The sequence below is a fragment of the Pinus tabuliformis genome, chromosome 3_1, assembly GCF_031772625.1.
Source record: "Pinus tabuliformis cultivar Carrire ecotype Pingquan chromosome 3_1, CPIR1, whole genome shotgun sequence".
NCBI classification, from domain to species: Eukaryota; Viridiplantae; Streptophyta; class Pinopsida; order Pinales; family Pinaceae; genus Pinus; species Pinus tabuliformis.
Genome location: NC_142301.1, coordinates 949,347,198 through 949,373,715, shown reverse-complemented (window position 1 = coordinate 949,373,715; position 26,518 = coordinate 949,347,198). Strand labels below are relative to the sequence as shown.

The window sequence follows — 26,518 nt, the reverse complement described above, 5'->3', positions numbered from 1 at the left end:
CAAATTTGATGAAAAAATTTGAGGTGAAATCTTGATTTGTATTATTTAAACTAGTTTTTTTGATTCTATATATAGATTCAGCACCGTGGAAAACCCCAAGGTATTTCGATTGCACAGAATTATCCATAAACTTGTGATTTTAATAAATTCTTGCGGAATTTTAGAAAAATTTGACCAGAAAAACCCATCATAAAAACTTCCAAAAAATCACACTAAAAACAACTCCCTTACTAATTACAATTTTGCATCGTTACATCTTTATCTGTGACTTTCTGACTTGATTTGATGTGATAGTATTTCTTAATCAATAATAACATAATCACAAGAAAACGTAATTACTGTCATCAATAGTAATATAATCACAATTACCCTCATCAACAATAATATAATAACATAGAAGGTTATAGTTCATGGAAATGGCGGAACGCGCGCGCATTTTTCAGGATTCAAAGACTCCCATTTCCTCCATTCCGATCCTTATTTCTGCTTTGTCTGAACAGTTTTGATTCTGATGGTTATATACTGCCGTCCTTCAGGGATCTCTTTTTAATTTGGCTGTTATGGGTCTTCTGTATATACGATCTGCTCGTTTTGATTCTGATGCTTTTCCATGGACCTCTTTTGAGGGACTGTTATGATGGACTGATATGTCTTTTCGGTGTATTTATCTGCTCATCTGGCATATATCTTCCCATATCTGCTCAGCATCTGTCTATTTCTGGCCTATTCTTTTTGGTTAGATCATATGGTCTGATAATTGTATTAAGCCTATTATATCTCCTTAATATAATATCATGTCGCTTTTCTCTCTGAAAAAAAAATAGTTCATTAAGAACCTTATGATTATACGAAAAAGAGGTTAACTTTATACTTGGTAATGTGGGTAATTTAAAAAAGAGAGCTGATCCAGAGGAAAAACAAAAGGTTAAAAGTTAAAAAATCTTGAGGGAAGAAATATTGTTCCAAATAAACAGATTACCCGTAGGTTTCATCTATTGATCAAGCTGTGTGGAATTGATATTATTACGATTCTCCAGATCATATACACATTTCAACATAGTTAGAAATTATAGGAGTTTCTTGGGCAAGAAGCAAAACACAAGATTACGGATAACATGAGTTTCCTCTAACCATAGTCAAACGCCCTAAAGGGAACAGTCTACTTCTCTGTTCCCTCATTCAATCAGACCATGGATTATGCAGTGACAACAGTTTCAATAGTTGCACCCGCTCGTCTTGAACGCACAACATTTTTGGCGCTCTCTGCATCTCCTTCTTCCCATATCTCAGGCAGGGCTTCTCTAATGTTGTGAATACTTTCAAGGGCAAAATCTGCTCCCTCTGTCCGGACCGAAGTGCCCACCTGTTGATGGTGAAAACGAATATTAAAATTAGATGAAGATTCAACCAATTATGCCTTTTTACAAAAGCATCAGATCCCATTAAGAATTATATGGTCTTACCAATACAGTATGCAGGCCTGCACGCTTTCCTGCGGCTATATTCCGGGGACTGTCATCAAAGAAAATCTTACAATAGATGCTGTTGAAATGATATGCATAAGGTAAAGAAAAATGGATGTTGTAATGTCTGCCAGAAGGCAGATGTCGAATTGCAGGTTGCCGAATTGTTTTGAGACTAGATTATGATTGAGTAAAACAGTCCCTTTCTAGCTCCTCTCTGCTGAAAAGAGGGGGTTATGAGGTGAAACAGTTCATATCTTTTATAATTACGTGACCTCCTTGCCCCACAACATACAGCATTTAACAATCAATAAATTGTCTTTCTCCCACAAATTGAACTGATTTACTTCCTCTGTAGTAGGGGACTGAACAACACGTCTAGAAATGGTCCTTGTCAAGGTCATTATCACCGATAGAGATATTTTGACAAAGGAAATTTGACACTGCATGCAATCTACAATCACAAACAAATAAGAGATGGATTAAAAATAAAATTCCTATTTCCCACAGCCAAAGTGATGATCAAAGATTTTAGTCGATATTTTCAATACATCATAACAACACTAAACATTGATAAATCACAAACAAAAAGAGGCATACCTTCATTGCAAGTTCCTGATCGATGTTGCAACGATATCTAGCAGCACCTTCTAGGGGACAGTTTGTTCCTTTATACAAAAGATTGATATTACAAAGAGTTGAGAGCTGCATAAGAGCATCAGCCATAGGCCCCAAACCATTTTCATCAACTGCAGATATATTGTCAGATTGTAGATTTTCAAATTCTTCATCTGCCATTGCTGTGATGCATTGGAAGATTACAAGCAGCCTCTCCAGAGGGAAACTCCCTGGACCTTTAAGGAACTTTTCTTGCTCCTCATGTTCCTTTCTCTCTGTGGATTTTACACTCCTATTCAAAAACCAACAAAAGAGAGTATACAATAATTACTCCAAAGTGATGCTTGGGATTGCATAATTATATGGAGGAAACGTTAACTTCTTGCTAAAAGAAATCATATCCTTCCTTATGTGAAATCAACTAAATTTATTTTTAAGAATCAGATGAAAAGAAAAACAAAAAAGGATAAAAGCAAAGGATCAAAGGAACTAAAGTTCTTACTTTTTCCTTCGCTTACGATTATCTAATCCCCCAGACGAATCAAACAACGTGGCATCAAGAGTCGCAGGGTTCCTTGATGCAATGAAGGCAGAGATGAGCAAGTACTTGCCACAAACAGAAAGATGAAAATCTAGATCTTCATGTATTTCATCAAAACCTTGTCTTCTTGTCATGATTTTCCTTCTAACCTTGTCTCTAGAAGTAGGGACATTGAATATTTGGTTCAAGGCCGGTGCAATGTGTGGCTCAAGATAAGAAAACAGCCTCCGCTTTCCGTTTTCAGCAGGAACCACAGCTTCTTTGCTAATTGGTTCACAGTATTTTTGAAACAAAGGTTCCAATGTTGTAGAGAGTTCTGTAACTCACCTGCAAGCTCTACTGAAGGGCTTCAAAATAGCATTGTTCAATATCAGAAACAAAAAGAAAACAAGTGTAAATCAAGCAGCCACATATTTCATTGAAACTTTTAAAAACTTCGAAAGCCCCTTAACTTGAACAGCAAAGAGAACCATGGCACGGTTTGGACACCTAAGATCAGAGAAGCCCAACTTTCTTGCTGTTGGGTGGATCTTCCCATACAAAATAAGCAAGTGTATAGTGTGCAGAAGAGACAGAACTTTCAGCAAACCAAACTAATAACCTCATTGACAGGAGCCAATCAACAAGATTTACACATTGCGACATACTCCTATGGACGCAGAGAAATAGTAGACACATGAACCCAAATTTGCCTCGCGTTTTTCTAATAAGATTTGAGCATTATTGTTTCATTAACAGAAATCTATAAGCATATTTGAAGAAAAAGGTAGGCACAGGTACTTACTTGAGAAATGAGGCATACAGCTCAGTATTAGGCTACCCTTTGATAAGGATTTGATACAACTCATCATCAGTATAGTCCCGAAAGTACATTGTCAATGGCTCCAGAGCACCAGTATGGGAATAGAAGGAATCTGGAGTGATATTGCTGATAAAAATCAAACCCAAATTGGGCATTCTTGTCAAATCAGATAGCTTGAACAATGTCGAGATGAGGTTGAAACCATTATTCCACTCATGCAGAAGTTCAATATTTGTCAAATATCAAGTACACCACCTCTGGAAAATCCAATCTCCTGACTTCTTTACTAAAAGAATCATTGTCCCTCTTCCCTTTGTCTTTCTACGAAGGATCATCGCAACCAGAAGCCTGAAGCCCCCTTCCTGTATTTTTTTTGGAGGAACCCTTAAGCCCCTTTTCTGGACTTTTTTGGGTATTCTTGCGAGGGGAGCCCTTAAACCCTGATTCCTGAAACCCTTTCTGTGGACTTATTTGGGTATCCTCGTGGGGAGATCCCTTAAACACTGATTCCTTCAGCCCTTTATCTGGGATTTTTTGGGAATCCCTGGGAGGAAGCCTGTAAACCCTGGTTCCCCATCTTTCCGAGATTCTATAGACCCACCTACCAATTTATTTTCATATTTTTTCTCAATGGCCTGAATACAGGCTTCTTTCAAATACACAACAAAATCTGCAATTTTCTCGCAACGCTTCGCACTGCTATAGTTATTAGCTTTTGTTCTTCTGTGGGATATCAGCTGGTTTAGAATGGATTCAAACAACAGACGAGGGCTAAAACAAGATCTACAACATGCATAGGCAAAAGGGCGGTTCAAACGCTTAAATATATCTAAAACTACACTGGTTTTCCCAGTGGAAGGGCCCCCATAAACAAGCAATGGCGTCATAAAATCCCTTGGACCCCCAACGAGCGATATGAGCTCTTTAATCTGTCTTTGTCGCCCAGGAAATCCATCGCAGAGGCATTGGTGATCCGCCTTTTATTGCATGTAAAGTGAAACGTTTTTTTAAAACATTTTTTATCAAATCAGACGGCTGATTTTTGTTCAATCGTCTAACAAAAAATCTAATGACTACGAAACAAAAAATCTAACCGCTACAATTAAGACAGAAAGGCAATCCGAAATTTTTTTCTTGAGCACAATACCATAAAATTGATTTCCTTATGAAGAGTTCATTTCAGAGAAAAACGCTTTACGGTGTAAATATGCTCAAAAAATGTCACTCAAATTTATATTGTTATTTTCCATTCATATATATATACACGATTACACAATTAATCGAATTTGGTAATTTTAATTTACATTTCCTCTTTTTACAATTATTAATTTTTTTTTAATTTATATTCATTTTTTCTTTTGTCTTTAGAGTAATCTAAAATGTTTAACGTCACTTTTAAATTTTTAAAATACGTCAGAAATTGCAATAATCTATGCACCTTTATCATAATTCATGAAACTTAATTTTCGCGGGTTGTGGATTTCTTGTTTAGAAATTAAAATTTTAATTTCGCCATTAAATTTTAAAAAATATTTTAAAATCTCAATTTATACACCATTTTCATATTTCATCCCACCAAAATTACTTGGCCATTAAATTTTCAAAACTTGATTTTCGTGGTACTGGAATTTTTTGTTCAGATATGTGTCCATTCAATAATGTATTCGATATGGCAAATTAATGTTTATGTCCTCGTCGATCTTTATGATATTACAACTGTGAGCAATAGTTTCTCCACGTAGTTGTAACTACCGCACTGTAGGTGCATCTATCGCTTTTCTCGCTGTTATGGCTGTTGTGTCACTTTCATAGCTACTCTGTTCCTACCTACAGTAGTTAATAGCGCCGGTTTTTGGAGTTCTTCGCTGATACAGTTCCTCCTATACTTCGATAGCGTCCATGGCCCACTATACTTGGGTATGTGTCTGGCCACAGCCACCTGCTCGGGCATACAACTGTAGCCAGCTATATTTGATAGATATGACCCACCGAAACTCAAATAAGCATCCAGTTACCTATTTTGAACAGCAAACAACTAAATATATAATAAAAAATAAACTATTACTCTTCACTCAGTGGCAGGGACTTGCAAAGCTGCCGTCGCTAATTTTTCTGTGACTCTGGCTTTCCGGGTAAGCATGTGATAATGAAAAAGTGTATTGGGAAATAAATGTATTTATTAATGGAGTCGTTTTTAGTGTGATTTTTTGGATTTTTTAGTGTTCAAATTTGATGAAAAAATTTGAGGTGAAATCTTGATTTGTATTATTTAAACTAGTTTTTTTGATTCTATATATAGATTCAGCACCGTGGAAAACCCCAAGGTATTTCGATTGCACAGAATTATCCATAAACTTGTGATTTTAATAAATTCTTGCGGAATTTTAGAAAAATTTGACCAGAAAAACCCATCATAAAAACTTCCAAAAAAACACACTAAAAACAACTCCCTTACTAATTACAATTTTGCATCGTTACATCTTTATCTGTGACTTTCTGACTTGATTTGATGTGATAGTATTTCTTAATCAATAATAACATAATCACAAGAAAACGTAATTACTGTCATCAATAGTAATATAATCACAATTACCCTCATCAACAATAATATAATAACATAGAAGGTTATAGTTCATGGAAATGGCGGAACGCGCGCGCATTTTTCAGGATTCAAAGACTCCCATTTCCTCCATTCCGATCCTTATTTCTGCTTTGTCTGAACAGTTTTGATTCTGATGGTTATATACTGCCGTCCTTCAGGGATCTCTTTTTAATTTGGCTGTTATGGGTCTTCTGTATATACGATCTGCTCGTTTTGATTCTGATGCTTTTCCATGGACCTCTTTTGAGGGACTGTTATGATGGACTGATATGTCTTTTCGGTGTATTTATCTGCTCATCTGGCATATATCTTCCCATATCTGCTCAGCATCTGTCTATTTCTGGCCTATTCTTTTTGGTTAGATCATATGGTCTGATAATTGTATTAAGCCTATTATATCTCCTTAATATAATATCATGTCGCTTTTCTCTCTGAAAAAAAAATAGTTCATTAAGAACCTTATGATTATACGAAAAAGAGGTTAACTTTATACTTGGTAATGTGGGTAATTTAAAAAAGAGAGCTGATCCAGAGGAAAAACAAAAGGTTAAAAGTTAAAAAATCTTGAGGGAAGAAATATTGTTCCAAATAAACAGATTACCCGTAGGTTTCATTTATTGATCAAGCTGTGTGGAATTGATATTATTACGATTCTCCAGATCATATACACATTTCAACATAGTTAGAAATTATAGGAGTTTCTTGGGCAAGAAGCAAAACACAAGATTACGGATAACATGAGTTTCCTCTAACCATAGTCAAACGCCCTAAAGGGAACAGTCTACTTCTCTGTTCCCTCATTCAATCAGACCATGGATTATGCAGTGACAACAGTTTCAATAGTTGCACCCGCTCGTCTTGAACGCACAACATTTTTGGCGCTCTCTGCATCTCCTTCTTCCCATATCTCAGGCAGGGCTTCTCTAATGTTGTGAATACTTTCAAGGGCAAAATCTGCTCCCTCTGTCCGGACCGAAGTGCCCACCTGTTGATGGTGAAAACGAATATTAAAATTAGATGAAGATTCAACCAATTATGCCTTTTTACAAAAGCATCAGATCCCATTAAGAATTATATGGTCTTACCAATACAGTATGCAGGCCTGCACGCTTTCCTGCGGCTATATTCCGGGGACTGTCATCAAAGAAAATCTTACAATAGATGCTGTTGAAATGATATGCATAAGGTAAAGAAAAATGGATGTTGTAATGTCTGCCAGAAGGCAGATGTCGAATTGCAGGTTGCCGAATTGTTTTGAGACTAGATTATGATTGAGTAAAACAGTCCCTTTCTAGCTCCTCTCTGCTGAAAAGAGGGGGTTATGAGGTGAAACAGTTCATATCTTTTATAATTACGTGACCTCCTTGCCCCACAACATACAGCATTTAACAATCAATAAATTGTCTTTCTCCCACAAATTGAACTGATTTACTTCCTCTGTAGTAGGGGACTGAACAACACGTCTAGAAATGGTCCTTGTCAAGGTCATTATCACCGATAGAGATATTTTGACAAAGGAAATTTGACACTGCATGCAATCTACAATCACAAACAAATAAGAGATGGATTAAAAATAAAATTCCTATTTCCCACAGCCAAAGTGATGATCAAAGATTTTAGTCGATATTTTCAATACATCATAACAACACTAAACATTGATAAATCACAAACAAAACGAGGCATACCTTCATTGCAAGTTCCTGATCGATGTTGCAACGATATCTAGCAGCACCTTCTAGGGGACAGTTTGTTCCTTTATACAAAAGATTGATATTACAAAGAGTTGAGAGCTGCATAAGAGCATCAGCCATAGGCCCCAAACCATTTTCATCAACTGCAGATATATTGTCAGATTGTAGATTTTCAAATTCTTCATCTGCCATTGCTGTGATGCATTGGAAGATTACAAGCAGCCTCTCCAGAGGGAAACTCCCTGGACCTTTAAGGAACTTTTCTTGCTCCTCATGTTCCTTTCTCTCTGTGGATTTTACACTCCTATTCAAAAACCAACAAAAGAGAGTATACAATAATTACTCCAAAGTGATGCTTGGGATTGCATAATTATATGGAGGAAACGTTAACTTCTTGCTAAAAGAAATCATATCCTTCCTTATGTGAAATCAACTAAATTTATTTTTAAGAATCAGATGAAAAGAAAAACAAAAAAGGATAAAAGCAAAGGATCAAAGGAACTAAAGTTCTTACTTTTTCCTTCGCTTACGATTATCTAATCCCCCAGACGAATCAAACAACGTGGCATCAAGAGTCGCAGGGTTCCTTGATGCAATGAAGGCAGAGATGAGCAAGTACTTGCCACAAACAGAAAGATGAAAATCTAGATCTTCATGTATTTCATCAAAACCTTGTCTTCTTGTCATGATTTTCCTTCTAACCTTGTCTCTAGAAGTAGGGACATTGAATATTTGGTTCAAGGCCGGTGCAATGTGTGGCTCAAGATAAGAAAACAGCCTCCGCTTTCCGTTTTCAGCAGGAACCACAGCTTCTTTGCTAATTGGTTCACAGTATTTTTGAAACAAAGGTTCCAATGTTGTAGAGAGTTCTGTAACTCACCTGCAAGCTCTACTGAAGGGCTTCAAAATAGCATTGTTCAATATCAGAAACAAAAAGAAAACAAGTGTAAATCAAGCAGCCACATATTTCATTGAAACTTTTAAAAACTTCGAAAGCCCCTTAACTTGAACAGCAAAGAGAACCATGGCACGGTTTGGACACCTAAGATCAGAGAAGCCCAACTTTCTTGCTGTTGGGTGGATCTTCCCATACAAAATAAGCAAGTGTATAGTGTGCAGAAGAGACAGAACTTTCAGCAAACCAAACTAATAACCTCATTGACAGGAGCCAATCAACAAGATTTACACATTGCGACATACTCCTATGGACGCAGAGAAATAGTAGACACATGAACCCAAATTTGCCTCGCGTTTTTCTAATAAGATTTGAGCATTATTGTTTCATTAACAGAAATCTATAAGCATATTTGAAGAAAAAGGTAGGCACAGGTACTTACTTGAGAAATGAGGCATACAGCTCAGTATTAGGCTACCCTTTGATAAGGATTTGATACAACTCATCATCAGTATAGTCCCGAAAGTACATTGTCAATGGCTCCAGAGCACCAGTATGGGAATAGAAGGAATCTGGAGTGATATTGCTGATAAAAATCAAACCCAAATTGGGCATTCTTGTCAAATCAGATAGCTTGAACAATGTCGAGATGAGGTTGAAACCATTATTCCACTCATGCAGAAGTTCAATATTTGTCAAATATCAAGTACACCACCTCTGGAAAATCCAATCTCCTGACTTCTTTACTAAAAGAATCATTGTCCCTCTTCCCTTTGTCTTTCTACGAAGGATCATCGCAACCAGAAGCCTGAAGCCCCCTTCCTGTATTTTTTTTGGAGGAACCCTTAAGCCCCTTTTCTGGACTTTTTTGGGTATTCTTGCGAGGGGAGCCCTTAAACCCTGATTCCTGAAACCCTTTCTGTGGACTTATTTGGGTATCCTCGTGGGGAGATCCCTTAAACACTGATTCCTTCAGCCCTTTATCTGGGATTTTTTGGGAATCCCTGGGAGGAAGCCTGTAAACCCTGGTTCCCCATCTTTCCGAGATTCTATAGACCCACCTACCAATTTATTTTCATATTTTTTCTCAATGGCCTGAATACAGGCTTCTTTCAAATACACAACAAAATCTGCAATTTTCTCGCAACGCTTCGCACTGCTATAGTTATTAGCTTTTGTTCTTCTGTGGGATATCAGCTGGTTTAGAATGGATTCAAACAACAGACGAGGGCTAAAACAAGATCTACAACATGCATAGGCAAAAGGGCGGTTCAAACGCTTAAATATATCTAAAACTACACTGGTTTTCCCAGTGGAAGGGCCCCCATAAACAAGCAATGGCGTCATAAAATCCCTTGGACCCCCAACGAGCGATATGAGCTCTTTAATCTGTCTTTGTCGCCCAGGAAATCCATCGCAGAGGCATTGGTGATCCGCCTTTTATTGCATGTAAAGTGAAACGTTTTTTTAAAACATTTTTTATCAAATCAGACGGCTGATTTTTGTTCAATCGTCTAACAAAAAATCTAATGACTACGAAACAAAAAATCTAACCGCTACAATTAAGACAGAAAGGCAATCCGAAATTTTTTTCTTGAGCACAATACCATAAAATTGATTTCCTTATGAAGAGTTCATTTCAGAGAAAAACGCTTTACGGTGTAAATATGCTCAAAAAATGTCACTCAAATTTATATTGTTATTTTCCATTCATATATATATACACGATTACACAATTAATCGAATTTGGTAATTTTAATTTACATTTCCTCTTTTTACAATTATTAATTTTTTTTTAATTTATATTCATTTTTTCTTTTGTCTTTAGAGTAATCTAAAATGTTTAACGTCACTTTTAAATTTTTAAAATACGTCAGAAATTGCAATAATCTATGCACCTTTATCATAATTCATGAAACTTAATTTTCGCGGGTTGTGGATTTCTTGTTTAGAAATTAAAATTTTAATTTCGCCATTAAATTTTAAAAAATATTTTAAAATCTCAATTTATACACCATTTTCATATTTCATCCCACCAAAATTACTTGGCCATTAAATTTTCAAAACTTGATTTTCGTGGTACTGGAATTTTTTGTTCAGATATGTGTCCATTCAATAATGTATTCGATATGGCAAATTAATGTTTATGTCCTCGTCGATCTTTATGATATTACAACTGTGAGCAATAGTTTCTCCACGTAGTTGTAACTACCGCACTGTAGGTGCATCTATCGCTTTTCTCGCTGTTATGGCTGTTGTGTCACTTTCATAGCTACTCTGTTCCTACCTACAGTAGTTAATAGCGCCGGTTTTTGGAGTTCTTCGCTGATACAGTTCCTCCTATACTTCGATAGCGTCCATGGCCCACTATACTTGGGTATGTGTCTGGCCACAGCCACCTGCTCGGGCATACAACTGTAGCCAGCTATATTTGATAGATATGACCCACCGAAACTCAAATAAGCATCCAGTTACCTATTTTGAACAGCAAACAACTAAATATATAATAAAAAATAAACTATTACTCTTCACTCAGTGGCAGGGACTTGCAAAGCTGCCGTCGCTAATTTTTCTGTGACTCTGGCTTTCCGGGTAAGCATGTGATAATGAAAAAGTGTATTGGGAAATAAATGTATTTATTAATGGAGTCGTTTTTAGTGTGATTTTTTGGATTTTTTAGTGTTCAAATTTGATGAAAAAATTTGAGGTGAAATCTTGATTTGTATTATTTAAACTAGTTTTTTTGATTCTATATATAGATTCAGCACCGTGGAAAACCCCAAGGTATTTCGATTGCACAGAATTATCCATAAACTTGTGATTTTAATAAATTCTTGCGGAATTTTAGAAAAATTTGACCAGAAAAACCCATCATAAAAACTTCCAAAAAAACACACTAAAAACAACTCCCTTACTAATTACAATTTTGCATCGTTACATCTTTATCTGTGACTTTCTGACTTGATTTGATGTGATAGTATTTCTTAATCAATAATAACATAATCACAAGAAAACGTAATTACTGTCATCAATAGTAATATAATCACAATTACCCTCATCAACAATAATATAATAACATAGAAGGTTATAGTTCATGGAAATGGCGGAACGCGCGCGCATTTTTCAGGATTCAAAGACTCCCATTTCCTCCATTCCGATCCTTATTTCTGCTTTGTCTGAACAGTTTTGATTCTGATGGTTATATACTGCCGTCCTTCAGGGATCTCTTTTTAATTTGGCTGTTATGGGTCTTCTGTATATACGATCTGCTCGTTTTGATTCTGATGCTTTTCCATGGACCTCTTTTGAGGGACTGTTATGATGGACTGATATGTCTTTTCGGTGTATTTATCTGCTCATCTGGCATATATCTTCCCATATCTGCTCAGCATCTGTCTATTTCTGGCCTATTCTTTTTGGTTAGATCATATGGTCTGATAATTGTATTAAGCCTATTATATCTCCTTAATATAATATCATGTCGCTTTTCTCTCTGAAAAAAAAATAGTTCATTAAGAACCTTATGATTATACGAAAAAGAGGTTAACTTTATACTTGGTAATGTGGGTAATTTAAAAAAGAGAGCTGATCCAGAGGAAAAACAAAAGGTTAAAAGTTAAAAAATCTTGAGGGAAGAAATATTGTTCCAAATAAACAGATTACCCGTAGGTTTCATTTATTGATCAAGCTGTGTGGAATTGATATTATTACGATTCTCCAGATCATATACACATTTCAACATAGTTAGAAATTATAGGAGTTTCTTGGGCAAGAAGCAAAACACAAGATTACGGATAACATGAGTTTCCTCTAACCATAGTCAAACGCCCTAAAGGGAACAGTCTACTTCTCTGTTCCCTCATTCAATCAGACCATGGATTATGCAGTGACAACAGTTTCAATAGTTGCACCCGCTCGTCTTGAACGCACAACATTTTTGGCGCTCTCTGCATCTCCTTCTTCCCATATCTCAGGCAGGGCTTCTCTAATGTTGTGAATACTTTCAAGGGCAAAATCTGCTCCCTCTGTCCGGACCGAAGTGCCCACCTGTTGATGGTGAAAACGAATATTAAAATTAGATGAAGATTCAACCAATTATGCCTTTTTACAAAAGCATCAGATCCCATTAAGAATTATATGGTCTTACCAATACAGTATGCAGGCCTGCACGCTTTCCTGCGGCTATATTCCGGGGACTGTCATCAAAGAAAATCTTACAATAGATGCTGTTGAAATGATATGCATAAGGTAAAGAAAAATGGATGTTGTAATGTCTGCCAGAAGGCAGATGTCGAATTGCAGGTTGCCGAATTGTTTTGAGACTAGATTATGATTGAGTAAAACAGTCCCTTTCTAGCTCCTCTCTGCTGAAAAGAGGGGGTTATGAGGTGAAACAGTTCATATCTTTTATAATTACGTGACCTCCTTGCCCCACAACATACAGCATTTAACAATCAATAAATTGTCTTTCTCCCACAAATTGAACTGATTTACTTCCTCTGTAGTAGGGGACTGAACAACACGTCTAGAAATGGTCCTTGTCAAGGTCATTATCACCGATAGAGATATTTTGACAAAGGAAATTTGACACTGCATGCAATCTACAATCACAAACAAATAAGAGATGGATTAAAAATAAAATTCCTATTTCCCACAGCCAAAGTGATGATCAAAGATTTTAGTCGATATTTTCAATACATCATAACAACACTAAACATTGATAAATCACAAACAAAAAGAGGCATACCTTCATTGCAAGTTCCTGATCGATGTTGCAACGATATCTAGCAGCACCTTCTAGGGGACAGTTTGTTCCTTTATACAAAAGATTGATATTACAAAGAGTTGAGAGCTGCATAAGAGCATCAGCCATAGGCCCCAAACCATTTTCATCAACTGCAGATATATTGTCAGATTGTAGATTTTCAAATTCTTCATCTGCCATTGCTGTGATGCATTGGAAGATTACAAGCAGCCTCTCCAGAGGGAAACTCCCTGGACCTTTAAGGAACTTTTCTTGCTCCTCATGTTCCTTTCTCTCTGTGGATTTTACACTCCTATTCAAAAACCAACAAAAGAGAGTATACAATAATTACTCCAAAGTGATGCTTGGGATTGCATAATTATATGGAGGAAACGTTAACTTCTTGCTAAAAGAAATCATATCCTTCCTTATGTGAAATCAACTAAATTTATTTTTAAGAATCAGATGAAAAGAAAAACAAAAAAGGATAAAAGCAAAGGATCAAAGGAACTAAAGTTCTTACTTTTTCCTTCGCTTACGATTATCTAATCCCCCAGACGAATCAAACAACGTGGCATCAAGAGTCGCAGGGTTCCTTGATGCAATGAAGGCAGAGATGAGCAAGTACTTGCCACAAACAGAAAGATGAAAATCTAGATCTTCATGTATTTCATCAAAACCTTGTCTTCTTGTCATGATTTTCCTTCTAACCTTGTCTCTAGAAGTAGGGACATTGAATATTTGGTTCAAGGCCGGTGCAATGTGTGGCTCAAGATAAGAAAACAGCCTCCGCTTTCCGTTTTCAGCAGGAACCACAGCTTCTTTGCTAATTGGTTCACAGTATTTTTGAAACAAAGGTTCCAATGTTGTAGAGAGTTCTGTAACTCACCTGCAAGCTCTACTGAAGGGCTTCAAAATAGCATTGTTCAATATCAGAAACAAAAAGAAAACAAGTGTAAATCAAGCAGCCACATATTTCATTGAAACTTTTAAAAACTTCGAAAGCCCCTTAACTTGAACAGCAAAGAGAACCATGGCACGGTTTGGACACCTAAGATCAGAGAAGCCCAACTTTCTTGCTGTTGGGTGGATCTTCCCATACAAAATAAGCAAGTGTATAGTGTGCAGAAGAGACAGAACTTTCAGCAAACCAAACTAATAACCTCATTGACAGGAGCCAATCAACAAGATTTACACATTGCGACATACTCCTATGGACGCAGAGAAATAGTAGACACATGAACCCAAATTTGCCTCGCGTTTTTCTAATAAGATTTGAGCATTATTGTTTCATTAACAGAAATCTATAAGCATATTTGAAGAAAAAGGTAGGCACAGGTACTTACTTGAGAAATGAGGCATACAGCTCAGTATTAGGCTACCCTTTGATAAGGATTTGATACAACTCATCATCAGTATAGTCCCGAAAGTACATTGTCAATGGCTCCAGAGCACCAGTATGGGAATAGAAGGAATCTGGAGTGATATTGCTGATAAAAATCAAACCCAAATTGGGCATTCTTGTCAAATCAGATAGCTTGAACAATGTCGAGATGAGGTTGAAACCATTATTCCACTCATGCAGAAGTTCAATATTTGTCAAATATCAAGTACACCACCTCTGGAAAATCCAATCTCCTGACTTCTTTACTAAAAGAATCATTGTCCCTCTTCCCTTTGTCTTTCTACGAAGGATCATCGCAACCAGAAGCCTGAAGCCCCCTTCCTGTATTTTTTTTGGAGGAACCCTTAAGCCCCTTTTCTGGACTTTTTTGGGTATTCTTGCGAGGGGAGCCCTTAAACCCTGATTCCTGAAACCCTTTCTGTGGACTTATTTGGGTATCCTCGTGGGGAGATCCCTTAAACACTGATTCCTTCAGCCCTTTATCTGGGATTTTTTGGGAATCCCTGGGAGGAAGCCTGTAAACCCTGGTTCCCCATCTTTCCGAGATTCTATAGACCCACCTACCAATTTATTTTCATATTTTTTCTCAATGGCCTGAATACAGGCTTCTTTCAAATACACAACAAAATCTGCAATTTTCTCGCAACGCTTCGCACTGCTATAGTTATTAGCTTTTGTTCTTCTGTGGGATATCAGCTGGTTTAGAATGGATTCAAACAACAGACGAGGGCTAAAACAAGATCTACAACATGCATAGGCAAAAGGGCGGTTCAAACGCTTAAATATATCTAAAACTACACTGGTTTTCCCAGTGGAAGGGCCCCCATAAACAAGCAATGGCGTCATAAAATCCCTTGGACCCCCAACGAGCGATATGAGCTCTTTAATCTGTCTTTGTCGCCCAGGAAATCCATCGCAGAGGCATTGGTGATCCGCCTTTTATTGCATGTAAAGTGAAACGTTTTTTTAAAACATTTTTTATCAAATCAGACGGCTGATTTTTGTTCAATCGTCTAACAAAAAATCTAATGACTACGAAACAAAAAATCTAACCGCTACAATTAAGACAGAAAGGCAATCCGAAATTTTTTTCTTGAGCACAATACCATAAAATTGATTTCCTTATGAAGAGTTCATTTCAGAGAAAAACGCTTTACGGTGTAAATATGCTCAAAAAATGTCACTCAAATTTATATTGTTATTTTCCATTCATATATATATACACGATTACACAATTAATCGAATTTGGTAATTTTAATTTACATTTCCTCTTTTTACAATTATTAATTTTTTTTTAATTTATATTCATTTTTTCTTTTGTCTTTAGAGTAATCTAAAATGTTTAACGTCACTTTTAAATTTTTAAAATACGTCAGAAATTGCAATAATCTATGCACCTTTATCATAATTCATGAAACTTAATTTTCGCGGGTTGTGGATTTCTTGTTTAGAAATTAAAATTTTAATTTCGCCATTAAATTTTAAAAAATATTTTAAAATCTCAATTTATACACCATTTTCATATTTCATCCCACCAAAATTACTTGGCCATTAAATTTTCAAAACTTGATTTTCGTGGTACTGGAATTTTTTGTTCAGATATGTGTCCATTCAATAATGTATTCGATATGGCAAATTAATGTTTATGTCCTCGTCGATCTTTATGATATTACAACTGTGAGCAATAGTTTCTCCACGTAGTTGTAACTACCGCACTGTAGGTGCATCTATCGCTTTTCTCGCTGTTATGGCTGTTGTGTCACTTTCATAGCTACTCTGTTCCTACCTACAGTAGTTAATAGCGCCGGTTTTTGGAGTTCTTCGCTGATACAGTTCCTCCTATACTTCGATAGCGTCCATGGCCCACTATACTTGGGTATGTGTCTGGCCACAGCCACCTGCTCGGGCATACAACTGTAGCCAGCTATATTTGATAGATATGACCCACCGAAACTCAAATAAGCATCCAGTTACCTATTTTGAACAGCAAACAACTAAATATATAATAAAAAATAAACTATTACTCTTCACTCAGTGGCAGGGACTTGCAAAGCTGCCGTCGCTAATTTTTCTGTGACTCTGGCTTTCCGGGTAAGCATGTGATAATGAAAAAGTGTATTGGGAAATAAATGTATTTATTAATGGAGTCGTTTTTAGTGTGATTTTTTGGATTTTTTAGTGTTCAAATTTGATGAAAAAATTTGAGGTGAAATCTTGATTTGTATTATTTAAACTAGTTTTTTTGATTCTATATATAGATTCAGCACCGTGGAAAACCCCAAGGTATTTCGATTGCACAGAATTATCCATAAACTTGTGATTTTAATAAATTCTTGCGGAATTTTAGAAAAATTTGACCAGAAAAACCCATCATAAAAACTTCCAAAAAAACACACTAAAAACAACTCCCTTACTAATTACAATTTTGCATCGTTACATCTTTATCTGTGACTTTCTGACTTGATTTGATGTGATAGTATTTCTTAATCAATAATAACATAATCACAAGAAAACGTAATTACTGTCATCAATAGTAATATAATCACAATTACCCTCATCAACAATAATATAATAACATAGAAGGTTATAGTTCATGGAAATGGCGGAACGCGCGCGCATTTTTCAGGATTCAAAGACTCCCATTTCCTCCATTCCGATCCTTATTTCTGCTTTGTCTGAACAGTTTTGATTCTGATGGTTATATACTGCCGTCCTTCAGGGATCTCTTTTTAATTTGGCTGTTATGGGTCTTCTGTATATACGATCTGCTCGTTTTGATTCTGATGCTTTTCCATGGACCTCTTTTGAGGGACTGTTATGATGGACTGATATGTCTTTTCGGTGTATTTATCTGCTCATCTGGCATATATCTTCCCATATCTGCTCAGCATCTGTCTATTTCTGGCCTATTCTTTTTGGTTAGATCATATGGTCTGATAATTGTATTAAGCCTATTATATCTCCTTAATATAATATCATGTCGCTTTTCTCTCTGAAAAAAAAATAGTTCATTAAGAACCTTATGATTATACGAAAAAGAGGTTAACTTTATACTTGGTAATGTGGGTAATTTAAAAAAGAGAGCTGATCCAGAGGAAAAACAAAAGGTTAAAAGTTAAAAAATCTTGAGGGAAGAAATATTGTTCCAAATAAACAGATTACCCGTAGGTTTCATCTATTGATCAAGCTGTGTGGAATTGATATTATTACGATTCTCCAGATCATATACACATTTCAACATAGTTAGAAATTATAGGAGTTTCTTGGGCAAGAAGCAAAACACAAGATTACGGATAACATGAGTTTCCTCTAACCATAGTCAAACGCCCTAAAGGGAACAGTCTACTTCTCTGTTCCCTCATTCAATCAGACCATGGATTATGCAGTGACAACAGTTTCAATAGTTGCACCCGCTCGTCTTGAACGCACAACATTTTTGGCGCTCTCTGCATCTCCTTCTTCCCATATCTCAGGCAGGGCTTCTCTAATGTTGTGAATACTTTCAAGGGCAAAATCTGCTCCCTCTGTCCGGACCGAAGTGCCCACCTGTTGATGGTGAAAACGAATATTAAAATTAGATGAAGATTCAACCAATTATGCCTTTTTACAAAAGCATCAGATCCCATTAAGAATTATATGGTCTTACCAATACAGTATGCAGGCCTGCACGCTTTCCTGCGGCTATATTCCGGGGACTGTCATCAAAGAAAATCTTACAATAGATGCTGTTGAAATGATATGCATAAGGTAAAGAAAAATGGATGTTGTAATGTCTGCCAGAAGGCAGATGTCGAATTGCAGGTTGCCGAATTGTTTTGAGACTAGATTATGATTGAGTAAAACAGTCCCTTTCTAGCTCCTCTCTGCTGAAAAGAGGGGGTTATGAGGTGAAACAGTTCATATCTTTTATAATTACGTGACCTCCTTGCCCCACAACATACAGCATTTAACAATCAATAAATTGTCTTTCTCCCACAAATTGAACTGATTTACTTCCTCTGTAGTAGGGGACTGAACAACACGTCTAGAAATGGTCCTTGTCAAGGTCATTATCACCGATAGAGATATTTTGACAAAGGAAATTTGACACTGCATGCAATCTACAATCACAAACAAATAAGAGATGGATTAAAAATAAAATTCCTATTTCCCACAGCCAAAGTGATGATCAAAGATTTTAGTCGATATTTTCAATACATCATAACAACACTAAACATTGATAAATCACAAACAAAAAGAGGCATACCTTCATTGCAAGTTCCTGATCGATGTTGCAACGATATCTAGCAGCACCTTCTAGGGGACAGTTTGTTCCTTTATACAAAAGATTGATATTACAAAGAGTTGAGAGCTGCATAAGAGCATCAGCCATAGGCCCCAAACCATTTTCATCAACTGCAGATATATTGTCAGATTGTAGATTTTCAAATTCTTCATCTGCCATTGCTGTGATGCATTGGAAGATTACAAGCAGCCTCTCCAGAGGGAAACTCCCTGGACCTTTAAGGAACTTTTCTTGCTCCTCATGTTCCTTTCTCTCTGTGGATTTTACACTCCTATTCAAAAACCAACAAAAGAGAGTATACAATAATTACTCCAAAGTGATGCTTGGGATTGCATAATTATATGGAGGAAACGTTAACTTCTTGCTAAAAGAAATCATATCCTTCCTTATGTGAAATCAACTAAATTTATTTTTAAGAATCAGATGAAAAGAAAAACAAAAAAGGATAAAAGCAAAGGATCAAAGGAACTAAAGTTCTTACTTTTTCCTTCGCTTACGATTATCTAATCCCCCAGACGAATCAAACAACGTGGCATCAAGAGTCGCAGGGTTCCTTGATGCAATGAAGGCAGAGATGAGCAAGTACTTGCCACAAACAGAAAGATGAAAATCTAGATCTTCATGTATTTCATCAAAACCTTGTCTTCTTGTCATGATTTTCCTTCTAACCTTGTCTCTAGAAGTAGGGACATTGAATATTTGGTTCAAGGCCGGTGCAATGTGTGGCTCAAGATAAGAAAACAGCCTCCGCTTTCCGTTTTCAGCAGGAACCACAGCTTCTTTGCTAATTGGTTCACAGTATTTTTGAAACAAAGGTTCCAATGTTGTAGAGAGTTCTGTAACTCACCTGCAAGCTCTACTGAAGGGCTTCAAAATAGCATTGTTCAATATCAGAAACAAAAAGAAAACAAGTGTAAATCAAGCAGCCACATATTTCATTGAAACTTTTAAAAACTTCGAAAGCCCCTTAACTTGAACAGCAAAGAGAACCATGGCACGGTTTGGACACCTAAGATCAGAGAAGCCCAACTTTCTTGCTGTTGGGTGGATCTTCCCATACAAAATAAGCAAGTGTATAGTGTGCAGAAGAGACAGAACTTTCAGCAAACCAAACTAATAACCTCATTGACAGGAGCCAATCAACAAGATTTACACATTGCGACATACTCCTATGGACGCAGAGAAATAGTAGACACATGAACCCAAATTTGCCTCGCGTTTTTCTAATAAGATTTGAGCATTATTGTTTCATTAACAGAAATCTATAAGCATATTTGAAGAAAAAGGTAGGCACAGGTACTTACTTGAGAAATGAGGCATACAGCTCAGTATTAGGCTACCCTTTGATAAGGATTTGATACAACTCATCATCAGTATAGTCCCGAAAGTACATTGTCAATGGCTCCAGAGCACCAGTATGGGAATAGAAGGAATCTGGAGTGATATTGCTGATAAAAATCAAACCCAAATTGGGCATTCTTGTCAAATCAGATAGCTTGAACAATGTTGAGATGAGGTTGAAACCATTATTCCACTCATGCAGAAGTTCAATATTTGTCAAATATCAAGTACACCACCTCTGGAAAATCCAATCTCCTGACTTCTTTACTAAAAGAACCATTGTCCCTCTTCCCTTTGTCTTTCTACAAAGGATCATCGCAACCAGAAGCCTGAAGCCCCCTTCCTGTATTTTTTTTGGAGGAACCCTTAAGCCCCTTTTCTGGACTTTTTTGGGTATTCTTGCGAGGGGAGCCCTTAAACCCTGATTCCTGAAACCCTTTCTGTGGACTTATTTGGGTATCCTCGTGGGGAGATCCCTTAAACACTGATTCCTTCAGCCCTTTATCTGGGATTTTTTGGGAATCCCTGGGAGGAAGCCTGTAAACCCTGGTTCCCCATCTTTCCGAGATTCTATAGACCCACCTACCAATTTATTTTCATATTTTTTCTCAATGGCCTGAATACAGGCTTCTTTCAAATACACAACAAAATCTGCAATTTTCTCGCAACGCTTCGCACTGCTATAGTTATTAGCTTTTGTTCTTCTGTGGGATATCAGCTGGTTTAGAATGGATTCAAACAACAGACGAGGGCTAAAACAAGATCTACAACATGCATAGGCAAAAGGGCGGTTCAAACGCTTAAATATATCTAAAACTACACTGGTTTTCCCAGTGGAAGGGCCCCCATAAACAAGCAATGGCGTCATAAAATCCCTTGGACCCCCAACGAGCGATATGAGCTCTTTAATCTGTCTTTGTCGCCCAGGAAATCCATCGCAGAGGCATTGGTGATCTGCCTTTTATTGCATGTAAAGTGAAACGTTTTTTTAAAACATTTTTTATCAAATCAGACGGCTGATTTTTGTTCAATCGTCTAACAAAAAATCTAATGACTACGAAACAAAAAATCTAACCGCTACAATTAAGACAGAAAGGCAATCCGAAATTTTTTTCTTGAGCACAATACCATAAAATTGATTTCCTTATGAAGAGTTCATTTCAGAGAAAAACGCTTTACGGTGTAAATATGCTCAAAAAATGTCACTCAAATTTATATTGTTATTTTCCATTCATATATATATACACGATTACACAATTAATCGAATTTGGTAATTTTAATTTACATTTCCTCTTTTTACAATTATTAATTTTTTTTTTAATTTATATTCATTTTTTCTTTTGTCTTTAGAGTAATCTAAAATGTTTAACGTCACTTTTAAATTTTTAAAATACGTCAGAAATTGCAATAATCTATGCACCTTTATCATAATTCATGAAACTTAATTTTCGCGGGTTGTGGATTTCTTGTTTAGAAATTAAAATTTTAATTTCGCCATTAAATTTTAAAAAATATTTTAAAATCTCAATTTATACACCATTTTCATATTTCATCCCACCAAAATTACTTGGCCATTAAATTTTCAAAACTTGATTTTCGTGGTACTGGAATTTTTTGTTCAGATATGTGTCCATTCAATAATGTATTCGATATGGCAAATTAATGTTTATGTCCTCGTCGATCTTTATGATATTACAACTGTGAGCAATAGTTTCTCCACGTAGTTGTAACTACCGCACTGTAGGTGCATCTATCGCTTTTCTCGCTGTTATGGCTGTTGTGTCACTTTCATAGCTACTCTGTTCCTACCTACAGTAGTTAATAGCGCCGGTTTTTGGAGTTCTTCGCTGATACAGTTCCTCCTATACTTCGATAGCGTCCATGGCCCACTATACTTGGGTATGTGTCTGGCCACAGCCACCTGCTCGGGCATACAACTGTAGCCAGCTATATTTGATAGATATGACCCACCGAAACTCAAATAAGCATCCAGTTACCTATTTTGAACAGCAAACAACTAAATATATAATAAAAAATAAACTATTACTCTTCACTCAGTGGCAGGGACTTGCAAAGCTGCCGTCGCTAATTTTTCTGTGACTCTGGCTTTCCGGGTAAGCATGTGATAATGAAAAAGTGTATTGGGAAATAAATGTATTTATTAATGGAGTCGTTTTTAGTGTGATTTTTTGGATATTTTAGTGTTCAAATTTGATGAAAAAATTTGAGGTGAAATCTTGATTTGTATTATTTAAACTAGTTTTTTTGATTCTATATATAGATTCAGCACCGTGGAAAACCCCAAGGTATTTCGATTGCACAGAATTATCCATAAACTTGTGATTTTAATAAATTCTTGCGGAATTTTAGAAAAATTTGACCAGAAAAACCCATCATAAAAACTTCCAAAAAATCACACTAAAAACAACTCCCTTACTAATTACAATTTTGCATCGTTACATCTTTATCTGTGACTTTCTGACTTGATTTGATGTGATAGTATTTCTTAATCAATAATAACATAATCACAAGAAAACGTAATTACTGTCATCAATAGTAATATAATCACAATTACCCTCATCAACAATAATATAATAACATAGAAGGTTATAGTTCATGGAAATGGCGGAACGCGCGCGCATTTTTCAGGATTCAAAGACTCCCATTTCCTCCATTCCGATCCTTATTTCTGCTTTGTCTGAACAGTTTTGATTCTGATGGTTATATACTGCCGTCCTTCAGGGATCTCTTTTTAATTTGGCTGTTATGGGTCTTCTGTATATACGATCTGCTCGTTTTGATTCTGATGCTTTTCCATGGACCTCTTTTGAGGGACTGTTATGATGGACTGATATGTCTTTTCGGTGTATTTATCTGCTCATCTGGCATATATCTTCCCATATCTGCTCAGCATCTGTCTATTTCTGGCCTATTCTTTTTGGTTAGATCATATGGTCTGATAATTGTATTAAGCCTATTATATCTCCTTAATATAATATCATGTCGCTTTTCTCTCTGAAAAAAAAATAGTTCATTAAGAACCTTATGATTATACGAAAAAGAGGTTAACTTTATACTTGGTAATGTGGGTAATTTAAAAAAGAGAGCTGATCCAGAGGAAAAACAAAAGGTTAAAAGTTAAAAAATCTTGAGGGAAGAAATATTGTTCCAAATAAACAGATTACCCGTAGGTTTCATCTATTGATCAAGCTGTGTGGAATTGATATTATTACGATTCTCCAGATCATATACACATTTCAACATAGTTAGAAATTATAGGAGTTTCTTGGGCAAGAAGCAAAACACAAGATTACGGATAACATGAGTTTCCTCTAACCATAGTCAAACGCCCTAAAGGGAACAGTCTACTTCTCTGTTCCCTCATTCAATCAGACCATGGATTATGCAGTGACAACAGTTTCAATAGTTGCACCCGCTCGTCTTGAACGCACAACATTTTTGGCGCTCTCTGCATCTCCTTCTTCCCATATCTCAGGCAGGGCTTCTCTAATGTTGTGAATACTTTCAAGGGCAAAATCTGCTCCCTCTGTCCGGACCGAAGTGCCCACCTGTTGATGGTGAAAACGAATATTAAAATTAGATGAAGATTCAACCAATTATGCCTTTTTACAAAAGCATCAGATCCCATTAAGAATTATATGGTCTTACCAATACAGTATGCAGGCCTGCACGCTTTCCTGCGGCTATATTCCGGGGACTGTCATCAAAGAAAATCTTACAATAGATGCTGTTGAAATGATATGCATAAGGTAAAGAAAAATGGATGTTGTAATGTCTGCCAGAAGGCAGATGTCGAATTGCAGGTTGCCGAATTGTTTTGAGACTAGATTATGATTGAGTAAAACAGTCCCTTTCTAGCTCCTCTCTGCTGAAAAGAGGCTGTTCGGGAATAGATGTATAATTGAACGGTTGTGATCAGACTAACAAGCATCTCTTTCTTGTTTAAACAGCTCTGTCACACACCTTCAGCTTTATGTTTTGTGACTGAATTATTGCTGATTCTCTTTGTAGATCCTCTTTGTTGAAAAGGGATTGTGTTTAGAAACAAGTGGATAATTGGGCAGTATATGGAACATGATCAGAAAAACATGCATCTCTTTCTTGTCAAAATACAACTGCAACACAACTTCTCAAAAGACAAGTAAGTCTTTCACCCTGGGCCAAGTTTTTACATTTAAATGAGAATTGGCTCTCCAGATTTCAGCAACAATGGCCATTTTTAGTAAACTTATAGATATAGATACCCCTGGGCCCTCCCACTGGGGCCAAAGCAGAGATGGTAGCTATCCTTGTTTGTTTACTAAGGGGAATATGGTATAAACTTTCTACGGTACCTGGATGAGTCAATCTTGATGTAAATCTATACTGATTTCTGATGTATTATATAAATCATTTTCATGAAAAAATGAATAGCTGAAAGAAAAAGGTCATCAAAATCTTTAGTGCCTTACCGTTCTTTGTGGATCAGCGTTTGCAAGGCGAAGCGCCTGCTCCATGGCCTCTTTTGAGGGCTTGCAAATTATGGGTGTCTTCGGGATTTTAGAGTTATCAGTGGGCATATTCCGTTTATTATTTTTTTCAGCAATTTTTGAAGGAGGATTAAGTGTCTCAAAGCATATTATGCCCTCAAAGCAATCTTTCAATCCCAGCCTGTTAAGGACCTTTGCAGCATGAACTTTGTCACCATTTGTAAATATTTGTTTTACATAACAAAGTTACAAGCGGTTAAGAAATATGGTTATAAATTTACAAGAAAACCTAGGACTTTATCATGTGTTATCATTATATAAAGAATTTGAAGGGATCCAAATGATCTTACAATTTTCCTTTGAGGCATGCTTAATAACAAATTCTTCAGCACAGGATCTGGTTTAAGATTCTCATATGGCAATCTTCCGTGAACAAAACTGTATAAGAAATATTTGTTTCAAGTGAGTGAAGATAGCGTTTAAGGCCAAAAGCAATCAATGGTATTCCAAACAGTCTAAACAATGAAAGTCAAACCAGTGGCTCATTCTCTGGTTTTGTTCAAATTTGAAATATTAGATAGCTGTAAATTCACCAGCCAGAAGATACAAGATTTCTTAGGTACCTGTGGTAATCGTCATAGTCAAATTCATAGCCCACTGCCTGCATAGATCAAAGAATATTGGCAAAAAAATAAGCAATGAAATCATGAACATGAAAGTCGAGAAAGAGGATCTCAATTCAATTGCAATTCTAAGCCATGATGTTGATCATAAATCCGTAAGTGGCATATTTTAGAAATTGACAAGGGTAATAATTGTTAAATAAAGACATCTAGAACACCTTCAATTTGTATTCATACATCATCATTACTGGGGCAACAAGAGAGATCCTTCAGGCTTAAAGACCACAGATGAGAAACAGGGTTTCAGTCTCATGAAATTGCAAAAGGGCTCTTGGCAGAGTGGTGGCCAGTAAAATCATAAAAACCCATAGAGTAATTATGGATAATATGTCTCAGATGTTCTGCAGCCATTCCAGGAAGCAGGTTCTGATTTAAAGCAGCTGATAACCCCACTCTTAAGCTACTCGCTAACCAATTACACATGAGGGGGTTGCAGAATTCCTTAGTAATCAGCTATAGAAGGATCCCAATGCTAAAAATCAGTCATTTTAATCTTAAAAGTTGATATATCATGCTGAATTACATAAAACAATAGGGATTGAACGCTTACCCTGAGTCCAGCCATGGTTGTCCCATAAGTTTTATACAGCTCTCTGGTGAAGTCAGGGACTCTGCTCTTTTCATCTCCCAGTTTTTTATTCACATAATCTGTTATACAACAACCAGACCGCACACACAATTCAAACCTCAAAAGTTCCCTCAATTCCAAATGCGAAGTCTTAATTGCATCTAAAACAGGAGTAGGATTGGGGTGATCCAACTCTATGTGTGTGCAACAGTGCATTGAATCTGCACAATATATTGGGCGTATTGGATATGAACACTAAGCCCATAGTCCATCTGGGTTTGATCACCTTCAAGTTGCAAAGTTGGAGATGCATATAACAAGCTCATGTAAATTCTAAGGAATTAATCAGTGGCAATCTAAATATGCAACTCCAAGCTTTCCGGGTTGCAT

The 26,518-nt window shown here is 36.4% G+C and overlaps 1 protein-coding gene, 2 long non-coding RNA genes and 4 pseudogenes across 3 annotated transcripts; all 7 read right to left on the bottom strand.

Moving 5' to 3' along the window:
* Window positions 1–957: 957 nt before the first annotated feature.
* On the bottom strand, window positions 958–1,688 carry LOC149190925 (uncharacterized). The gene is made up of 2 exons (XR_016256533.1): window positions 1,464–1,688; window positions 958–1,363 (listed from the first exon to the last, which is right to left on the bottom strand). It is a non-coding gene; the product is annotated as an uncharacterized LOC149190925 (long non-coding RNA).
* Window positions 1,689–1,786: 98 nt separating this feature from the next.
* LOC149190924 (origin of replication complex subunit 5-like) lies at window positions 1,787–5,375 on the bottom strand (annotated as a pseudogene).
* A 2,059-nt stretch (window positions 5,376–7,434) lies between these two features.
* LOC149190923 (origin of replication complex subunit 5-like) lies at window positions 7,435–11,023 on the bottom strand (annotated as a pseudogene).
* Window positions 11,024–13,082: 2,059 nt separating this feature from the next.
* LOC149190922 (origin of replication complex subunit 5-like) lies at window positions 13,083–16,671 on the bottom strand (annotated as a pseudogene).
* Window positions 16,672–17,901: 1,230 nt separating this feature from the next.
* On the bottom strand, window positions 17,902–18,632 carry LOC149190921 (uncharacterized). Its single transcript, XR_016256532.1, has 2 exons — window positions 18,408–18,632; window positions 17,902–18,307 (listed from the first exon to the last, which is right to left on the bottom strand). It is a non-coding gene; the product is annotated as an uncharacterized LOC149190921 (long non-coding RNA).
* Window positions 18,633–18,730: 98 nt separating this feature from the next.
* LOC149190920 (origin of replication complex subunit 5-like) lies at window positions 18,731–22,320 on the bottom strand (annotated as a pseudogene).
* A 1,230-nt stretch (window positions 22,321–23,550) lies between these two features.
* On the bottom strand, window positions 23,551–26,470 carry LOC149190919 (uncharacterized protein C24B11.05-like). Its single transcript, XM_089412303.1, has 6 exons — window positions 26,111–26,470; window positions 25,501–25,538; window positions 25,229–25,315; window positions 24,860–25,106; window positions 24,057–24,122; window positions 23,551–23,956 (listed from the first exon to the last, which is right to left on the bottom strand). Exons 1-6 carry the CDS (start codon window positions 26,342–26,344, stop codon window positions 23,789–23,791), a joined length of 840 nt encoding a protein of 279 aa, XP_089268429.1. The 5' UTR covers window positions 26,345–26,470; the 3' UTR covers window positions 23,551–23,788.
* Between the last annotated feature and the right edge of the window lie 48 nt (window positions 26,471–26,518).